The sequence below is a fragment of the Panthera uncia genome, chromosome D2, assembly GCF_023721935.1.
Source record: "Panthera uncia isolate 11264 chromosome D2, Puncia_PCG_1.0, whole genome shotgun sequence".
Lineage (NCBI taxonomy): Eukaryota > Metazoa > Chordata > Mammalia > Carnivora > Felidae > Panthera > Panthera uncia.
Genome location: NC_064818.1, coordinates 71,180,915 through 71,201,450, shown reverse-complemented (window position 1 = coordinate 71,201,450; position 20,536 = coordinate 71,180,915). Strand labels below are relative to the sequence as shown.

Here is a 20,536-nt window from a genome sequence, read left to right as displayed (position 1 = left end):
TACAAGAGCATGCATGCACACGCATGTGAGTTGGGGAGGGGCAGGGAGAGAGGGAGAGAGAGAAAATCCCAAGCAGGCTCCACACTGTCAGCACAGAGCCCAACAAGGGGCTTGAACCCATGAACCATGAGACAAAACCAAGAGTCGGACACTCAACTGACTGGGCCACCCAGAAGCCCCAGAAAAGCTAATGACTTTGAACTAACATTGTAAGAATTATCTGCTATCAAGCTAATACATTTTACTGAATATAAGCAAAAAATCCCCATTCTAGCTAGCACTAGTCAGTATATTCATAGTTCTTGGTATACATTGCTGATGAAAACATGCAATTATTTTTTGTAATAGTATGCCTAGGAACCAATCATTATGTGGAGAATAGGAAATTATATTAAACATTCCTTCATGCACTTAGCATCTTTAGAAAACTAAAAAGGACTTAGAAGTCAGCTGAAACTAAGGGTTCTCATACACTGTTCAAATTTTCCTTTGACGTTTCAAGAATTGCAAGTTCAAGCAGAATTCTCTCTGGTCATTTCCCCTGAATTTGACATTAATTACCAAATCACCACACGTGTATGTGAACATGCTGGGCGTTTTGTAAAACACAGACTCAGCATTTGTGTATTTGAAGAACAGAAGTATGTGTACGTGTATCAGACTGGCAACTTTTAACAGCATTCCTAACATGTCAGTTTCCCAAGTTTTAATATTAACTGCAGGCGTGTTAACCCCGAGAAAGCGAGGACTGCAGCTTTTTAAAAGTGAACCTGTTTTCTGTTCTTTTTAAAATAACTGCCTGCACGTGGTGTGGTCTCTGGGTGAAACTTCGTCACTAAAGCTCTGTCCTAACCCAGGCTGTGGGTAACACTGTGATGGGCTTAATTGGATAAAAATACATTCTCCATAAATGTCAATAACTTGCAAATATTTTTATATTTAAAAAGTGAGTCACAGGGGCACCTGGGTGGCTCAGTCACTTAAGTGTCCAACTCTTGGTTTTGGCTCAGGTTCATGATCTCATGGTTCATGAGTTCAAGCCCCATATCGGGCTCTGCACTGACAGTGTGGAGTCGGCTTGGGATTCTCTCTCTCTCCTTCTCTCTCGTCCCCCCTTCCACTCTTGCTCTCTTTCAAAATAAACAAAATAAAGTGAGTCACAGCAGAAATTCTGAGAACCACTTGTCCAGAAGGGCTTACCAAGTCACAGCTAAACAATGGGTTCACTTTTCATGCTTGACAAATTCAGCACTTACCAATGAAATGAGTGAACTCAGCAGGACATGCCAGCTTGTTAAATTATTTTTCAACAGCTCTCATAATTGCAATGTAAGCAACCATGTTAGTAATTTTTGTTACAGGATTTCTATATGTAATTATTTTGCCATTTTCTGTTAATTTTTAAAGATCATAGGGGCGCCTAGGTGGCTTGGTCAGTTTTGGCTCAGGTCATGATCTCATGGTTCATGAGTTCAAGCCCCAAGTCAGGCTCTGTGCTGACAGCTCAGAGCCTGGAGCCTGCTTCTCATTCTGTGTGTGTGTGTGTGTGTGTGTGTGTGTGTGTGTGTCTCTGCCCCTCCCCCGCTCACTCTGTCTCTTTCTCTGTCTCTCTCTCTGTGTCTCTCTCTCAAAAATAAATAAACATTAAAAAATGTTTTTAATCATATGGTTATGGTATTCTCTGGTCATTAGCTAACTTGGCTTTCTCAGGTGGGCATTTATGTTTGTCCCCTCACACGATATTAATAAAAACAACAGAATCTGTTTGGAAAATGTTCAGAAACACTCGTTTTGAGTTCTAATTTAAAAATACTAGGACCCAACAAAAAGTTAAGTGTTCTGGAGCAGAAACTTACATAATCTATCAGCTCGTGTGCAGCACAGTTGATGGCTAGGTGCAGATTGGTCCCCAGGTCCAGCCCCAGGTTTGCACAGATGCCTTCGATGAGGAGCAGCGGCTGCTCTATGGTGTCGTAATTAATGGTTAAACAGCCAAGATGGGACATCTTGCCGGTGATGGGCTGCTGTAACCAAACCAAATGATGCGTGTAAATTGAGCGCAGTAAGATTCTTGGAGCTTCCTGGTTATAAACTAGGCATTGTTTATAACCAGGTACAGCCCCCTAGATATGTCTCTGTGTCTCCACTAACGGCACATCCAGGTTCCTCTCATCTCTGCATGACCTTCCAGTGTACGACTGCCCAAAGTATCTGGAATAATTTCCTTAGCCCAAGGTTTCAAGTCGGACCCAGGAATACACTTGTCTCTTTGGTCTGCCTGTGTCATCTCTTCTATCAGCTCTTTCACTGTACGTGGGCCGACCTGAGCTGCAACCACCAAGGTAGTGAATTTCCACCTGGTCTCTGTAAACGTCTGTCCACCCTGTCCCTAACTCTGTCCTTCTCCATCTACTTCCAAACGCGCTCTTTCCTGTGTTCTGTCTTCCTTTGGAAGAATATAAGTATTAAAGCTGGAACCCTCCTTCAGGAAACGTTTTATGAGAAAAAGGAGTGAAGAACTCTGCTAAAATGCGTTGCTGAGGATGGAAGAATGTTTGGGACCTGAAGCAGCCCAGGGAAAGCCATGAGTTTCTATTGCAAGGTCAGCCCTGATATGCCTCATCATAAATTGCCACTATCCAATTATAACATAGTTGAAGCAGAATCAGTAATTCTGAAGGGTGTGTGTGTGTGTGTGTGTGTGTGTGCGTGCATGTGCATGCCAAACTCAAGAGCAAACCCAAGTGTGTGCACGAACCTAGGTGTAACTATCCCATTTCTCTGATGATAACACTAGTCAATTATAAGAACCATCCAACGTTTTTAATGTCAGCGAGAGGAGCCTTTTATTTGGCAAAGGAATAGTTGGGGAAATTTCTGTATATCAACTGAGGAGTTTTGTTGGAGTCTTCTAAACTACAAAAGTATGACTTATTTAGAGTTTATCACTTATTAAATGCCAGCTACCATTCTAAATGCTTTACATAAATACATTTACTCCTTACGTTAACCTATGAAGCAAGTACTATTATTATCCCATTTTATAGAGAGCTAAGTAACTTGGAACAGATTTTAATCCGGGAAGTTTAGCTCCAGAGTTCATGCCTCCACTGGTATGGCTGCCTCTCTAGAATCGAGCAATTAAGCTTTTTCTAACAGAAATAGAAAGTAGCAAAGCTGATCACAGGAGGACCGATCTTGGTCTGAGCTTCTCGGAACACAGAGGACAACCTGCTGGCATGAGGGAAACAGCGTCGATACGGGGTGGCTTGTTCATCATCGCCTAAGCGCTCTTACAAGGTCCAACTTTAGAGTGTTGTGTTCATCCCGACAGATGCAACTGTCAAGTACTTTACTTTCTGGTGTATTTTTCCATACATTTCTCTTCTCTCTCCCAATTTTGAAGAGGGATTTAATTTTCCATCTTTACTAGGCCGGGTGAGCAACTAGGACCATTTGCATTATCTCCGGGGTTCTTATTGGTTATTCTAACTATATGGTCGAAAGGTTAGGCATGGAGCAGATGTGTCTGTCAGAGCACCCACAATCACCAGAGTCACTGACTGATCAAGGTCAGATGGTTTCCCGAGGCTCTTGCAGCCATCCTGGCCAATCTTGACAAGAACTGTTTGTCTGACGCCGTCGACAAAATCTGAGCTCCCGTCATGGTTCTGGATATGGTGCTTTGGTGACTTTGCGGGACGCGATGAAAGAGATGGCTCTCTTTTTGTGCCTTTTGTTTCTCTCTCACTTGATAGGGGTAAGATGAAGATCGAAGACCTTTCCCATGTGCTTTTTGGCTACTTAGCAGAAATTCCCCTTCCCCAGCATTTCACCTATCAGGTTCCAAATACAATCCTGTTACTTATAAATGATTCTCCATGCCCTCTGAGATGTCGGCTGGACAGACAACTGCTGGCCCACAGCCTGTGGCCAGAGAGGGAGGATGGAAAGATCTCCCAGCCCTGTGCTCTGCCAGTTTCTCGCTCTTGGAGGAGGAGCACTGTGTTGTTTCGATTTGTGTCAGCCCTGGTCTTGGAGCTCAGTGACTGGGAGAGGAACACGGGCAGAGAGGATATAAATGAATTGTGTCATACTGAAGGAAATACATAAACTTACTTGACTTCTTTTGTTTCCATTATGCCCTTTTTTGGTCTCTGTTTTTGGAGGAGGCGGCTGTAGGACAGAAGATGAAGATAAGTCACTTGCAATTATTAGGTCTTGTGGCCCGTCCACTGTTCTGGGCCCTGTCGCACTGTGAATCACACATGTGTGCGCTCACACACACACACACACACACACACACACACACAGGGACCTTACCAGCCCCTCCCTATTTTGATAATCTCCAAACCGTTTTTTGAATTCAAGTGCATGTTCCCTTTTGTTCGACTTTACGTTGTACCTCCAATCATTATAGATGGGGTATGTGGATAACATATCCGTGTATTTCTACTCAGGTAAATAAGTTATTATTCTCTCATACGAAGTCCCCTCCTTGCCCTTAAGGAGAAACACCACTGTGGGATTTGCTTTTAGATTGGTTTGAATGTTGTTAAGGTACAAACCCTTTGTCCTGCAGGGTGGACTTGACTTTTGGAAACAGCCAAAGGTCATTAAATCTGATGAATCTGGTATGTGTAATGTCATCTGAGATTAAAAGATACTTTCCAAAGATAATTGGTGACTTTCAATACCCACAATGTAGGGTGTTGACAGTGTTCTAGATCCAGGATTCAGCCTTTAAAGGATGCTTTTTAATACCCAGCATTCACAGGCTCTGTAAATTGGGGTATGTTTGTCAAGAATCAGTATGGTTCACACCCAAGTATATGCAAATACAGATATCCTACTTCTTTTCTTCACGATGGAGTCAGCTGAACTTTCTATCCCCTGGTAAAAATACCACACTCAGGAAGCAAAGTGATGTGCGTGGCAGGGACATACACTGGTGAACAAGACAAACACAGGCACGACCAGTGGCTCATATATATGGTTGCCTGTCATCGTCTGGCTTCTGTGGCTTCCCTCTCAAGGGCTGCCTGGCCAAAGGCTCCTGTTTGCCCAACACCAGGATCCCAAGCAGACACAAGAGTCTGTGCCTTAACCATTACACTAAACTGCCTCGCACATCCTAGGGGCCAAATCCTTTCTTTGCAAATGCTAAGGGGTGATCTTAGCATAAAGCCAGCTGATGAGACTGTTGAAGGCCATTAGAAACTGGATCCGCAGCCAGTGAGGGAATGTAGAAGTTTGCCTCCTATGGGAAACCCAAGGCAAATTAATACGTTTTACACATCAATAACAACAATACTGAGTTAATGAACTGTAATGAACTATAATTTGTATATATTGTCAGCAATTCCATACCATAGATCCTCTTTACATACCATTTCAATTGTTTTGTTAATATGTTTCTGAATTTCCAGAAGCATCTCCACACCCTGTAAATAGAATAATCATGATCTTCCACAACTGCAGTCTAGAAAATTTAAATATAAAAACTTACACCACACGCTGGCTCTTTCTAACTGAATATTTGTAGGGTCCCTGACAATGTATCCTGGTTAGTAGACTGGATATGGTCTATCAAATCAGAAGATTAAATGTGAATCTTCGGCCCTCAATTTTTATTTGGTTGAAAATGAGCGAGATTCTTCTCACAATCCTTTCTCCATTGTTCAGAATTGACAGGTTCAGTTGGTTGGATCAAATGGACCTCATTCTCTTTCAGTCTCTTGACCAACCTTTTTGCAGTACGTGTCACAGGTCACCCAGGGATTCTGCATGATAGTGTTTGAATTAGTATAAAGCCACTGTCACTTAAAAAGTCGACACAGTCTAATGACTGTGGGATCTGCATACGAAGACAAATACAGAATGGCATGCCAACTGCTCTGGTACCCAATAGCACAACAGATATTAACTGCAGGGAAGATTCTGGTGCCAGCATCTGAACACAATCTGATGGATGGTGAGCCAGCGATGGATTCCTAGTGTTCCACAATCAATACATTGGGAGATAATGGTTATTCTCATAAAAAAGAATTCTTTATCATGAAGAAATTATCTTGAGATTTTTTTTTAATGATTTTCACTAGCTTGGATAAAAAAATATCACTCAATGTATTACCAGAGAGGATGAAACATCCTGCATGTTTTTTCTGAAAACATCTGCTATAGAACACGAACATTTGTTCCTCCCAGTGCCTAACTGGTAGAATATTTCACGAAGATTTAAAGAGGCGTATTGGCTCATTCAGACCATGGCAGAACAAGACAGACGCTAGCACACGACTAAGTAGAAAGATGCAACTTAGGATTCGTTCATTCTGTAAACATGCACCAAACCTCTCTTTTGTGCCAAGCAGTCTGCTCGGCCCCGGAGCTCTTACTGAACAGAATTGGCTGCTAGGAAAATGCCAGCTTCCTCTCGCTGCTGCCACAGTGCATCGGCCAGTAAATAAAGATGCCTCAACTCCCCCAAATAACAACCTTCCAGCACTATCAAGGCCTGCCAGGTTACTCACCCGGGGCTTCTTGGGGAGTCACTGGCACATGTCAGTGCTGAAAGGAACCAGAAATTGAAGGTGGCCTAAATGTGCCACCCCCCCCTTTTTTTTTTTGACATCTTGCTTTCTTCCCAAGTCCCTGATTTCCTAAAGTATTTTTTTTTTCTCATTTTATAATTAATTCTCTCTCCTTCAGTGTCATAAACCTTAGGGACCCTCACTAAAGACTCATCGATGGTGGAGTATATTTTTTGAGAAAAAGCAGTATGATATACTATAAGGTACTTGTTTAGCTGTTAATCCAGGATGGGGTATACAAATCACTTCTTTCATTAAATTCAACTTCCCGGGCGATGACTTCCCACAGCTGACCAGAGATACCATTAGCAAAGGTATAGTTAGCTTTGTCGGCTGCTCCTGAAATAGGGAAGAACAAGGAGAAACAAGAAACATGGTTCATTGCTATGGAGATACTCGTGAGTCCTTGGCACATAATAGATACTAACCTGAGGGTGCCTCAGTAATGCAATATTTAAGTAGAGGGGGTTATTGTCCAGCATGGCACTGGTTTTGGCCACAGCTAGTGACACTGCCCCAATGGCCATGCTGCCACTGAGGACAGGTTCAACAGGTTCTGGAGGCAAGATAGGCTTCTCTGTAAGAGTATCTGTCCTCCCTAGAAGGAAAAAGAGTGATAAAAGATTCCTTTGTAGGAAGTTTGACTATGATAAAACTATCTATTTTTAATGCTTTACTTATAGATGTGAAGGCCCAGTATAAAGAAAGGGGGAAAACCGAGGCTAGACAGAAAATGCTCTCCACCCCAACCCCCAAGAAGTTTTTGTGTGATGTTCAAGTAATCCTTAGCCCTGGATTTTGCCACTCTTAAGAAATGTTAAGACATTCAATATTAACTCCTTCAACAATTTTATGGGGTAGATACTGTTAGCCCACATTCACATATAAGTAAACTAGGGCTTAGGTTAAAAGATTGGCCCAATATCTAATAGAACGTGAATAAAGAGGATCTGGACAGTCTTTGGATTCCAAGTCCTTTGTTTTCTACACCTGCCATAGCTCCTTGGTACCCAGCTTTTTGTTGAATGTCTCTCCATGCACATGTATCTAACTGGTTACCTTTCTGGCCAATCCCAAACAGACACCTCATTATTTAGAAGTGGCATCCAAACCCAGCCACTGACCCTCACCCTCACCCATCTTTTGCTCTCATTTGTTCCCAGTGAGCCAGCCTGATGAGGTGCTACGCCGTCCGTTGTAAATCGCTAGGGCCCTTTCTGCCCTTCCCCCAGCTGCTGGTCTGGCTCGGGTAGGTAAGATAAGTGGAAAAAGCTATGTAAGCGCAGAGTACATAGTAAATCTTTAGCAAATTCCTGTCCCCTCCTACTTCTCTTACGTTCCATGTTCTGTCAGTCAACAGCAACTGCCAAATAAACACCCAATGCTGATCTCTACCTATAATTCAGCAGTGGCTATCTCCCTGTCCCAAGAGATTGGTTTCATAGGATTCTTTTGCCTTGGGCGACTCTCCTTCCCTCTCTGGGCCTCAGCATCTGAATCTAGGAAATAAGAAACCATGTCTCCGTGTCCTCTTTGATCCCCTCCTGGTTCTGGTGCTTTCTTCTTCAAGGAAACCCACATTTATTGGGTGTTTGTGCGTTTGCCTCACGCTAGGCGCTGGTGGTGCTCAGTTGAATGAGACATGATTCATGTCCTCAAGGAGCATGTTGGAAAGACATAAAACTCTGTTTACAATACCAGCAGCACTGGAGGGGCTGAAGTTCACAATATGTTGGAAAGCACGGAACAAAGGGCCATGATAAGTTTGATTATTTGCCTTAAAATAGCAAAGTTTACCCCCCTCCCCCAATTTTTCTTTATATGTTATTAACAGGACCGAGAAAATGTTGGTTATCCGTATCAAAGGATATTGCTAATCTTTAAAATATGGAGTGGCTTTTTTGATGAGCTAATGGATATTTTGCGGGGCAGTTGAAGGTCCCCCATACCACTTTTCTCTTCCCCATCCGGCATCGCCACACTCCGGTACGCTTCCTTTGGTAAGTGCTCACCTCTGGGGAAGAAGTATTTTTTCCTTACAAAGAAAACAGAGGGTGGGGTGGGGTAAAACCGCCTAAGATCCTCGACATCATAGCTTCAAGCAAGGAAGTCACATGCAGGATGGATGGTACCTGGTGGGGAGCCCGGCCTAGGTCTGCAGCAGATTCTGATCGGAAAGGCAGTCCAAACTTCAGCCTTTCTTCCTCACATAGTGGTTATGGAAGGTTCTGTAACAGGAGTCACCGACCTTGCCTTTGTCCTTTTTTTCTTGCTGGGGGTGGAGGAGGTGGAGGTGAAGGGATGGATATTGTTTGGTCTTCCAGGCCCTTTTCCAGCTGTCTTCTCTCCTTCTCTTCTTGTACTTTACTTTCAAAGAATGTCCTTAATGGCAAGAAAACATGGCTTTACAACGAAGACCGCTCGTAATTTGGGCCGTGTTTTGGTGCTGACCTGACCTCCATTCAATGCGTGTCAATAATTAGCTCTGCTTTTTAGCCACTTAAAAGCAGATCACAGCTTCACTTTGCAAGGCCCCCAAACGATGGTGTTGTAACAAAACTGTGTAGAGGAGCTGAGATTACTTTTGGAAGGTAATACATAAATGTTTGGAAATAAATGTTTGCAGGTTGTATGTGTTCGTTTTAAAAATTATTTGAGGGGTGCCTGGGTGGCTCAGTCGGTTGAGAGTCCAGCTTCGGCTCGGGTCACCATCTCACCGTTGGTGAGTTCGAGCCCCGCATCGGGCTCTGTGCTGACAGCTCGGAGCCTGGAGCCTGCTTCCGATTCTGCGTCTGCCTCTCTCTCTGCCCCTCCCCCACTCGCACTCTATCTCTCACTCTCTCAAAAAGTAAATAAACATTAAACAAATTATATGAGCCCAGACGTTTGTATATTTAAGGTAAAAATTGAAGATCTAATTTGATTAAGGGCCACTGGATTTTCTTTTTGAGTAAATGACCATCAAAAGAAAATTGAGTCAAGAATAGACAGTGAAATATATAGCATAATGGGCAGGACTTCATTTTCTTTTTCTGGTGGGGAGGAGAACTTAAGGTGAACAGTTCAAAAAAAAAAAAAAAAAACTCGGGGAAGGCCCCTTTAGGTTCACCTCTATAAAAGTTCAGCTTCCCCAGAATAAGAAGAGGCTCAAAGCTTCCATAGAAAAAGAAAAAAGCCAACGAAGAACAAAGACATGGGAATTAGAATTACATTCCACTTATTAATGATCCAGATGTTGGTGGGACAGAGCCTTCAAAGTGCTGAGAGAAATTGCTTTTAAATGGGATCTATACTCAGGTAAACTGTCAGCCATCAGGGCAAAGTGCTGGCATTTCCGCACACGTACGAACTCCAAAACTTTCCATCCCACAAGTCGAGAAAGAAGAAGATACAGGATTGAGAAAGTAGGGGGAAAATAAAGGGATGTCCTATGGCATCTCTGTTAGCAGATAGAGAGGAACCAGTCCAGATGGGAGGTTTGGGGGGAGAAAAATTCCAGGAGAAAAGAAACGGAATAGAATAGAAGGCATGAGAAAAACTACACTGGGAAAGAAAATGAGGAATATGATCTCAGCAGATGAGGGAAAAAAAAACAAACAGAAAACCAAAAAACCATTAAAAAAATTTTTTTTTACAAAGGTTATGATCCAACTCTGAAGCAAACTAAAACGTGATATTATGTAGAAGTAAGCAAGCGGTGAAGTATATATAGAGAGAGACAGAATCCGGTTGACCTTTGTTGGGCCAAGAGGCTTGCGGCACCGGACCTCCCCAAAAGGAAGAGTGACGCTAACCCTTCCTCAGTTGGGTGTTGGACAATACTTACACAGCCCCAGCAGACCCTTCCTTGGTTTTCGCATGTTAGAGTCCACCTATGGACAAGCATGGAGGACTTGTCTGTGGCTGAGGGGCAGACTCTAAGCATCACCCACTGTGACTACGTGAAAGGGTAGGAGACACTCAAAGATGGCGTATGAGACAGGGGGACGGACAGGACATCATCTGGATTCTTCGTGCTTTTCCTGAGAAACGTTCTACTGAAACTTATCCTGAATCCTTTGCATGGAAAGAGACTGAAAGGCCTTACGTGGCCTCCCACAGGAAAACTTTAAAAACAAGGTTTTCAGAAGAAAAATGGTATTTTATGCTGCATTTCGCTGCTTTAGCATATGCCTTTTAATCAACTTGCTGACTGTACCCTCCAGATACAACAGACCCATATCATTGGCGGGTGAAAGAAAAAGAAAAGAGATGCATTTGTACTGGATGCTTCCATTTGCAAGTGGAAGATTTACCTGAGCACCTGGTCCACCTCGGCCTGGTTGGAGGGGGCTATGCCCCGAAGCTCCTCCGTGATGGTTTTGTTGACCCACTGCACAGCAGTGCTGACGGCCTCAGACCTTTCCACTTCCTCCGCCTCAGCCTGCTCGGGTAAAGCGTTCTCATGGACTTCAAAGTGCGTTGAGATCACCACTGAACATATGTTCTGAAAATAATATAAGTGTGTTCTACGTTTTCCCTACCTTTTGCAGAAAGGAAGAAATTGAACGTATCCAGCTTTTAATGTGCATGATACTTTATCACCAGTTTCAAAGGGAAAACGAGAATATATAATTTTCTTTGAGATATTTTTGTAACTGTTGAAACAGTGTGGAACCCAACTCCAAGGAGCATTTAAAATTATTACCTGGTTGATGTACACTGATAAAAACCTTACACTGAACTTCATTTTTATCACTACCTGTCCAGGAAATAACTAAAAGGATACAGATTTTAATCATAATTATTTTCCTCCCAGAGACTGTAGTAAAATTATTTCTAACAAATATGTAGCAATTCAAATGAATTATTAAAATTACTAAAATGCATTTGTCTTTATGTAGTTCGGCCTACATATCTATGAATCTATGTAAATCCATATAAAAACATTATGAATAAACATCCCTGAAGATTTACAGAACTTATCACCTTAATAATGTCAGAATTTTAAACCCATTTTTGCCCCACGTCTCCATCTTGGATCATCTTCAGGCTAGCAGGTCATGTCTGTACCAATATGACACTTAAACATAATAAAGCCATCATGTTTGACTGCATGGTTCATGCTTTACGTACATAACTACCTACAAATTGCGTGTGTATATTTCACAAACGCTGAACTTCAAAACATTAATTTTCTACAATTTAGACAATAAATGCTAATAAATGCAGTGGCGTCAGGACACAGTGAAGAATACATTTAAGCTGCTTCGTACCTTGGGGAAGTTTTGAATGGTGCAGAATATTTCCACTTGTAGGGTTGGAAGCCCCAGTCCATCCAATACGTTTCTCCCCACTACTTTGCATATGGTGGGAGGCTTTGCAAGTTTAGAGAAACAGTTTGCCTTCGACACACACACAAAAAAACAAAGATGACAACACCATAACTAATTTGTCTTTAAAAGGTCATTCGCATTTACTCTAGTTTCTACTAAACTTCTCCCTCAGTGTCCTCCTCCTGCGGAGATCAGGCTAGCAGCTCTGTGGGAACTGCCCCGGCCTCATGAGCTGAAATCTGGATTAGCCTGATGCCCAGTCTTTGGTACATGGAGTGATTTGTTCTCTTTTAAAAATATTTACTTACCTATTTATTTATTTTTAAATTTACATCCAAAGTTGATATGTAGTGTAATAATGATTTCAGGAATAGAATTTAGTGATTTATCACTTACATACAACACCCAGTGATGATACCAACAAGTGTCTTCCTTAATGCCCCTTGCCCATTTAGCCCATCCCCCACCCACAACCCCTACAGCAACCCTCAGTGTGTTCTCTGTATTTAAGTGTCTCTTGTGGTTCGTCTCCCTCTCTGTTTTTACATTATTTTTGCTTCCCTTCCCCTAAGTTCATCTGTTTTGTATCTTGAATTCCACATAGGAGTGAAGTCATATATCTGTCTATCTCTGACTGACTGACTTCCCTTAGCACAATACCCTCTAGTTCCATCCATGTTGTTGTAAATGGCAAGATTTCATTCTTTTGATTGCTGAGTAATATTCTATTGTGTACCACAACTTCTTTATCCATTCATTAGTCGATAGACATCTGGGCTCTTTCCGTACTTTGGCTATTGTCAATAATGCTGCTATAAACATTAGGGTGCATGTACCCCTTCAAAACAGCACGCCTGTATCCTTTGGATATATACCTAGTACTGCAATTGCTGGGTCATAGGTAATTCTATTTTTAATTTTTTGAGGAAACTGCATACTGTTTTCCAGAGTAGCTGCACCGGTTTGCATTCCCACTAGCAGTGCAAAAGGGTTCCTCTTTCTCTGCATCCTTGCCAATATCTGTTGTTGCCTGAGTTGTTAATTTTAGCTATTCTGACAGGGGTGAGGTAGTATCTCATTGTGGTTTTGATCTGTATTTCCCTGATGATCAGTGGTGTTGAGAATTTTTTCATGTGTTTGTTAGCCATCTGGATGTCTTCTTTGGAAAAGTGTCTATTCATGTCTTTTGCCCATTTCTTCACTGGATTATTTGTTTTTTTTGGGGGGTGTGTGTTTTTGCTAAGTTCTTTATAGATTTTGAATACAAATCCTTTATCTGTCATTTGCAAATATCTTCTCCCATTCTGTCAGTTGCCTTTTAGTTTTGCTGCTTATTTCCTTCCCTGAGCAGAAGCTTTTTATCTTGATGAGGTCTCAAGAGTTCATTTTTGTTTTTGTTTCCCTTGGCTCTAGAGACATGTCAAGTAAGAAGTTGCTGTGACGAAGGTCAAAGAGGTTGTTGCCTGTTTTCTCCTCTAGGATTCTGATGGCTTCCTGTTTTGTTTAGGTCTTTCATCCATTTTGAGTTTATTGTTGTGTATGGTATAAGAAAGTGGTCCAGGTTCATTCTTCTGCATGTCACTGTCCAGTTTTCCCAACACCATTTGCTGAAGAGACTATCTTTATTTCATTGGATATTCTTTCCTGCTTTGTCAAAGATTAGTCGGCCATATGTTTGTGGGTCCATTTCTGGGTTTTCTATTCTGTTCCATTGATCTATGTGTCTGTTTTTGTGCCAGTACCATACTGTCTTGGTGATTACAGCTTTGTAATACATCCTGAAGTCCGGAATTGTGATGCCTCCAGCTTTGGTTTTCTTTTTCAGGAGTCCGTTGGCTATTTGGGGTCTTTTCTGGTTCCATACAAATTTCGGGATTATTTATTCTAGCTCTGTGAAGAACGTTGGTGTTATTTTGATAGGGATTGCTGTTCTCTTTTGAACTCTCAGCAGAAACTCACATACATTTATTTCTTTTTTTTTAATAAAGCATGAATTTATTTGCAATCAAAATGAAACATCATTTTAACTTTTAAAAAAGGAAAACAAGTCTTTTATTCTTATACTTAAAAGTCAGTTTTAAATGACATAAACCCACAATATAATTCTAGAAATCAAATAAACTTCCCCATTTCAAAGAACAGTATCTAACAAAATGTAAAACTTTTAAAAGCATTTCCAACATATATTTATAGGTTTGGTTGTTTTTTAAAAAAAGAATATATCATTGCTTTGGCCACTGTTTTAACTGCTTTACCCAAATTATTTGTGCCTAATAACAACCCTATGGGATCAGTACTATTTTTGCTATCTTCACTCTATACATGAGGAAACTGAGTAGGAAGAGATTAAATGTTTTCCCCACGAGTTCAAAATAACTGTCTGAGCTGAGATTCACATCTAGGCAGGCTGATTCCAGAATCCACATCAACTGCTATCAAGTGATGGGGGAAAGGGAGAAGGGCACAAAGTCTACTTTGAAATGCATAGCATTTTGGGAAAAAAACTAAGCCCGAGGAATGTGGTGATACACTCCCTATTTTTATGTCAGGAATATGAGGCCCCCGCTAACTTTGGCCATTCCAGACGCGGATAATCTTCTGTCTGCCATGTTGCCTTCCATTTCTTGTTTGGTGATGGTGCCTCAGAGTGAAATATGTACATACATATGAATTTAAGGGAGGAGAAAAATAAACAAACAAAAACTAACTCAGGATTGGAGTCTTAGCCAAATTAATTCACACTGAAATAAAGAGATTTGTTTTAATTAGATGATTCCAGCTACGCAACGGAGGAGAATAGTTGTTTGAAAATTATTACTTAGTTTCTCCAAAGAGACTCCTTTTGGGAAGCAGACTGTTAGTCAAACATGACACACTTTGGAATTTTTTCACATACGTTTCTTAAAGACCCCATGTCACTCTTTAGCAGGCCCTCACCTATCCTTCTGTCCAAGATACCAAAGTCAATTGGTCTCTAGAATGCTGTGATGCAAACAGGAAAACTTCTGTGGGCCAGTTTTTATTCCTCTCAGCAAGGCATCTGATATTTTAGTGGTGAAGACTTCTGCAGAGGCTGTATTTCACCACCAGTTCACGTGTTCAAAGAGGGTTGTCAGAACCCTAGTAATAGCAGTTTCATTGATGTGGAAAAGCAGAAGCCATTTGGAAGTGATCCAAGAAAGAGGCGGAAGAGAATGAAGCTGAGGCCGAAAGCCACTCAAAACGCCTGAGTAAAAAGATACAAGATGGTGTTTCTACGCAGAGGAGTAGGAGCTGGGAGAGAAGGAAGAAGGAAAGTGAAGGTACACTCTCCTCAACCTCTTTATCATCAGATTGTACTGGGTTCTTTATCTGCATTCACCGCAGACCAGGCCTCTCATCTTTCGGTTTGAAATCCAATGACCTCAACCTACATGACAGGTCATCTAATACCCATCAGCGACGTGCCAGCTCGCAGGTGGGGCCCCAGCACTGCTAAAGCGAAAGTCAGTTTTCAAGCCATCCGTATATTTTAAGGACTGTGGTTTGGATGTTACAAAGTAGGTGCCTAAATGAATTGAGACAGAATCAGGAGACAAAAATATTATTTAGCTTATCCATTGTGTACTGTAGTGAATTTGATGCAACTAGCAAGGAGCATCCACGACGTATAATGTTATGTCAGGAGGGAAAAGGAACTAACATTCTTAAGTGTTTAATATGTGCCTTATCACTGTGTCACACCGCAGTGCCTGGCAGATTTAGGATTCCACAAATTAAATCTTGTATAAACAAATACATGTCAGATACACCCCTGGAAACTTTGCATACATTATGTCATTAAATTCTCAAAACAACTCTGTAAGGGAAATCCTATCATCTCCATTCCACAGATGAGCAAACTGAATTCCAGAGAAATAAATTACACCGGGTAAAACGACCAATGTTTTAATTATTTACTGCTAAGTAACAGACTGCTCCAAAACTTAGTGGCTAAAGCCATTTATTCACCCATGACTCTCCAAATCTGGCCTGGGCTCAATTGGGTAATTCTTTTGGCTGATCTTGCCTGGAGTCTCCTATTCAGACTCAGTCATCTGGAAGCTTGACTGGGTCCAGAGCATCCAAGATGATTCAACTCATGTGTCTAGGGTCTCAACCAGGATGCTTAGAACATCCTAGGGGCTGGCCGGGCATGTCTTTCTTACAGGATATCCTGGAGGTGTTACATCTGTGAGCCTATCTACCTGATCTCTCTCTCCAGCAGGGTAATTGGACTTCCTGGATAACTACTCCAAGAGGGAGTGTTCCAGTAGTGCAGCCTCAAAATGGCAGCACTTACCCTGTCTTTGTCTGCATCATGCTTGGTGAGGTGCTATTAACCAAAGCAAGTCACATGGCCAAGTCCCAAGTCAGTGTGGGAGAGATTTACATAAGACCAGTCACACTGGTGGTATGGTTCATTGGGGAACATCAATATGATAGTTCTACTAAGTGGCGGGGCTAAGAATTAAATCAGATCTGCAATCAGATCAGATGAATCACAAACTCTTTCAATCATGAGTTCTATGGTGAGGGACTAAATAGTATCGTACTGCTATTGCCCACAAGCATCTTCCTCATTGCTTCAATTCCTCTAGTATATAACAGAAGCAGAGAAGAAATGGCATTGGAACTGAACATTGGGGAATATGTAGTATTTCCACTGGCAGACGAGAAGAAGTCAAGGGAAGACACTTCAGGTAGAGGGAACAGGATAAGCCAAGGGGAGGGAAGTGAGGAGCTTTAGGCTTCAGGGAATAGTAAGGAGCCACAGGGGGTTTCTGAGCAAGAGACTGTTGGTCAGATTTAAGATTTGGAACGCTGCTCTGGGGGCACCTGGCTGGCTCAGTTGGTGAAGTGTGCGACTCTTGATCTTGGGGTTGTGAGTTTGAGCCCCACGTTGGGTGTAGAGATTACTTAAAAATTAAAAAAAAAAAACCTTTTTTTTTTTTTAAAGGAGCATTGCTTTGGCAGCTCAATAGCTGAGCTGAACTCAGTTGAACTCAATAGAGGGAGAGACTAGATGAAAATAAGGATGGCCAAAACCAGGGCAGCAGCAAAAAAAAAACATTATCTTTTTGCCAGTCCAATTCTTGAACTTGCTTCAAAGTCCAAGCCCAAATTTTCTTAGATGCTACAGCCTACAGGGATCTTCCCTAACCCTGAATTCCTTTGATAGGCATGCAGTGATGTGTCACTCAGTCTAGCACTCAATCATGTATCACCTTATCTAGTACTCCAGTTATTTTATGTATCAGTGGCTTTTATCCATAACCAAGGTATAAGCTCCCAGAGAGCCATACAAACTGAAGTCCTGGCTGCCTAGTAGACTGGGAAGAACATTAACACCGAGGAACCAGAGTCCAAATCTCCAGTCTTAACTTTTGCACCAAGTAGCTGTGAGACAAGAGCTTGGTGTCTTTGTGAAATGAAGAAGTTAGACTAGTTAACTTCCAAGAATTCCTCTAGCAAGAGACAGTGGGAAGAGAATGGAATTCAGAGTCGCATTCGTTCATTTGTGTCACGTTAGTGCTTGAGTGTCCACTATTTCCATGGAATCGCGAGGTACTAGGGACACAGACCTGGTCTGATTCGTCACTGTCATTCACTGTGTCCGTTGGGAAAATCATCTAAATTCACTGGGCCACAGTTTCCTTATTTGTAAAACGAAATCACAATTTTTACCTCCTAGTGGTCCTAAAGATTAAGCAACAAATCACATAGCACAAAGAGCTCAGCACTGCCCTCCCCCAACATACAGCTTTCACTTGTAGGCCACGATTGAGTAAAATAAACATTCATGGAACATCCTCCATACCAACTGCCTCGACAAGATGTTGTTTTGAACCCTGTAAACACACTGTGCTTCTTTATTGTATTTACATACTCTGCTGTCATATTGCCTCACCTTAGTGCAAACTCCTATCAGTTCCAACCACACTGCCTTCCAGAAGGTAGCTGGCTAGTACTTAACGGATCTAGAAGTGAGAAAACGCTTGTTTCAACTGCTCATTGCTTAAGCCTAAGGTACATGCCTGATCTTGTGCTGGGCATAGGGACTAGGGAGGTGGTAGGAAAAGGCCCCTGCTTTCCATGGAGCTCAAAAGCCTATGGAGGTTCTCATTACGGACAGGAAATGATTTAGGAACACTCAAGGACAATCAGTCCAGGTGAAGCGGGCAAGACTGATGTGAATTCGGAGTTTGGGTAGGAGCTGGTCAGATGGGGTCGGGCATCCAGGAAGAGGGCACCCTGCAAGGTACATACGCTTGAAATCAGAGTGCGACTGGGCAGTAATGAGGAGCGGGCTGGGCATGAGGCCACGGGGTAGGCTGAGGCCAAGCTGTGGCAAACGCCAGGGAGCTCACCCGTGGTCAAACGGAGGCCGCTGCAGGCTGCAAGCTGAGCTATGCGGTGTTAAGGTCTGTGTTTAAAGAGAACTGGCAACCGCGCAGGGCGGCTCAGAAGCCTGCCGGGCCCGAGCGTCGCCTTAGCCACGAATGCGCCTACACCGCACTTTCCTCTAACTGCTTCCTGTCCACCACTTTCTCGAGATTCCTCCTGCCCAGGTTTCCGCACCGCTTCTTCCTTCGGGGTCGCCTCCCCGCACGACCACGGTCCTCAAGCCCGTGGCGGCGGCGCGCGTGCGCGACTCTGCGGCGCAGGCGCACGGCGTTGCCGCAGCGCGGGGCGGGGGGAGAGGGGCTGGAGGGAAGAGGGTGTTAGTCCCAGGTCCCTACCAGGTGCCCGTAGACGTCGGCAGGCTGGAGGTAGAAGGTGGAGTTGAGCAGCTCTTCCAGCCTGCGCGGGACGTCGTTCTCCCGGTAGTACTCCATCGCCTGCTGCTTCAGCTTCTGCAGCTCCCTAGTGGTCCCACAGCTGCGGCCGCCGCCTTCTTCCCCCATGGTAGGAGATTTGAGGCTACAGCTGGGGTTAGCCTGGGGGCCCGCGAGCGTCCTGTCCGTCGCTAGGCAACGCAATGAGATTTCCCGACCCCAGATCTCGCGTGGCTTCTCGCCCGGGTTCTTGCCGCGGTCTTAGGTGCGCATGGCTCCTCCCGTGCTCCTCCCTCCTCTTCCTGAGGGATTGGGCCTGGGGCTAGGGCTCCTCCACTCCTGACGCTCGCGCAGTGGCGGCGTCGTTTCCCACCACTTTCCCTGACACTTTTCCTGATGGGGAAAGAGTTCACGATTTCTGCGGAGGCGTGGGAGCGTTAGTCCCGGCCTCCAGCGGGGGACCGGAGCCTCGGATGGCGCGCTCTGGGCACCGGGCCTTCTTGCTTACCCTCCCTCCCCCCGCGCACACTCCCTCGTCTCTCGCGGTGGGTGAGCTCCTCCGGGTGGCGCGGGCACACCTTGCCAGCCCACTCCTGGGGACGGATATATCCTCGCTGGCCCGTGGAGGTGCCAGGAATTCATTCATTCGCCCGTATTTAGCCGCCGGTCCCGAGGCCAGCAGCGTGCTGGCCGGGCACACTGGTGCGCAGGAGAGAACCGGATACGCGATCCCACCCCCTGCCCCCCTGCCCCTCCGCTGGGAAATGAGTGGGGTGAAATCACTGGAAGGGAAAACCAGTGTGGGCCGAAAAAAATCGGGGTGAACCCCGAATGGTTATGGCTTGGACAGGCCTAGGGGTGGGGAACGATACAGGCAAAACGTGAGAAGGAAAAGTGGGACTGTAAGACTGGCACTGGGTCATATACCTTCTCCAGTACCTTCAGAGGCTGCCTCAGTCCTGCCCTTTTTTTTTTTTTTTTTTTAATTTTTTTCAACGTTTTTTTTTTATTTTTGGGACAGAGAGAGACAGAGCATGAACGGGGGAGGGGCAGAGAGAGAGGGAGACACAGAATCAGAAACAGGCTCCAGGCTCCGAGCCATCAGCCCAGAGCCTGACGCGGGGCTCGAACTCACGGACCGCGAGATCGTGACCTGGCTGAAGTCGGACGCTTAACCGACTGCGCCACCCAGGCGCCCCAGTCCTGCCCTTTTAAATCCAACTGCCTGCTTGGCTTCCTTACACCTGCCGGGTGTCAGTGCAATTATAGAACTTCTTGTGCTTCTGCTCTAGGTACTTAGGCGGGAGTGGGCCGACACGGGCAGGTGTTCTTGTTCTGCTCTTACCTGTAAGTGTTCCTGACTTAAGTAGATCACTTAAAACATCTCTGTTGTATTTGGCTTTTCTGGAAAACAATCCGGTCTACTCTGCCTGCTTCACAAGTCCCTTAGGATAAAATGAGAAAGCGAGTGAGAAAATACTTTCAAATAAGATATTTTTCAATAGAGGCAGGTAGATGTATAAAAATATGTGACTCTATAAAACTGATACAAAAACCCAGACATGTACCTCCTTCTGAGCGCCCTCAGTGTTGTCTCCAAATCTCTGATGGAACATCTCACTTTCTGGGATGTGACATCATCATGGGCCTGCCTTATCCTCCTTGCTAGATGGAAATCCCTTCATGGTAGGAGCCCGGTCTGAGTACTCTTCACATGCCCCTCAGAGCCCGGGCCTGCAGGGACAGAGCGTGTGCTCTGCTGAATAGGTATTGAATGAACCTTTATACGAAATAAGCCCGTGCTCTTGCTGCTGGTGTTTCCATCCCACCCATG

The 20,536-nt window shown here is 43.8% G+C and overlaps 1 protein-coding gene across 1 annotated transcript in view; it reads right to left on the bottom strand.

Moving 5' to 3' along the window:
- ENO4 (enolase 4) overlaps window positions 1-19,097 on the bottom strand; it is a 28,489-nt gene extending 9,392 nt beyond the window's left edge. The window contains exons 1-9 of the mRNA XM_049646509.1: window positions 18,667-19,097; window positions 11,846-11,974; window positions 10,886-11,076; window positions 8,839-8,972; window positions 7,019-7,188; window positions 6,798-6,929; window positions 5,391-5,444; window positions 4,120-4,176; window positions 1,857-2,024 (exon numbers count right to left, since the gene is read on the bottom strand). Coding sequence (XP_049502466.1) covers window positions 1,857-2,024; window positions 4,120-4,176; window positions 5,391-5,444; window positions 6,798-6,929; window positions 7,019-7,188; window positions 8,839-8,972; window positions 10,886-11,076; window positions 11,846-11,974; window positions 18,667-18,831 — 1,200 coding nt within the window. The 5' untranslated portion in view covers window positions 18,832-19,097. The remainder of the gene's footprint in view (window positions 1-1,856; window positions 2,025-4,119; window positions 4,177-5,390; window positions 5,445-6,797; window positions 6,930-7,018; window positions 7,189-8,838; window positions 8,973-10,885; window positions 11,077-11,845; window positions 11,975-18,666) is intronic.
- Between the last annotated feature and the right edge of the window lie 1,439 nt (window positions 19,098-20,536).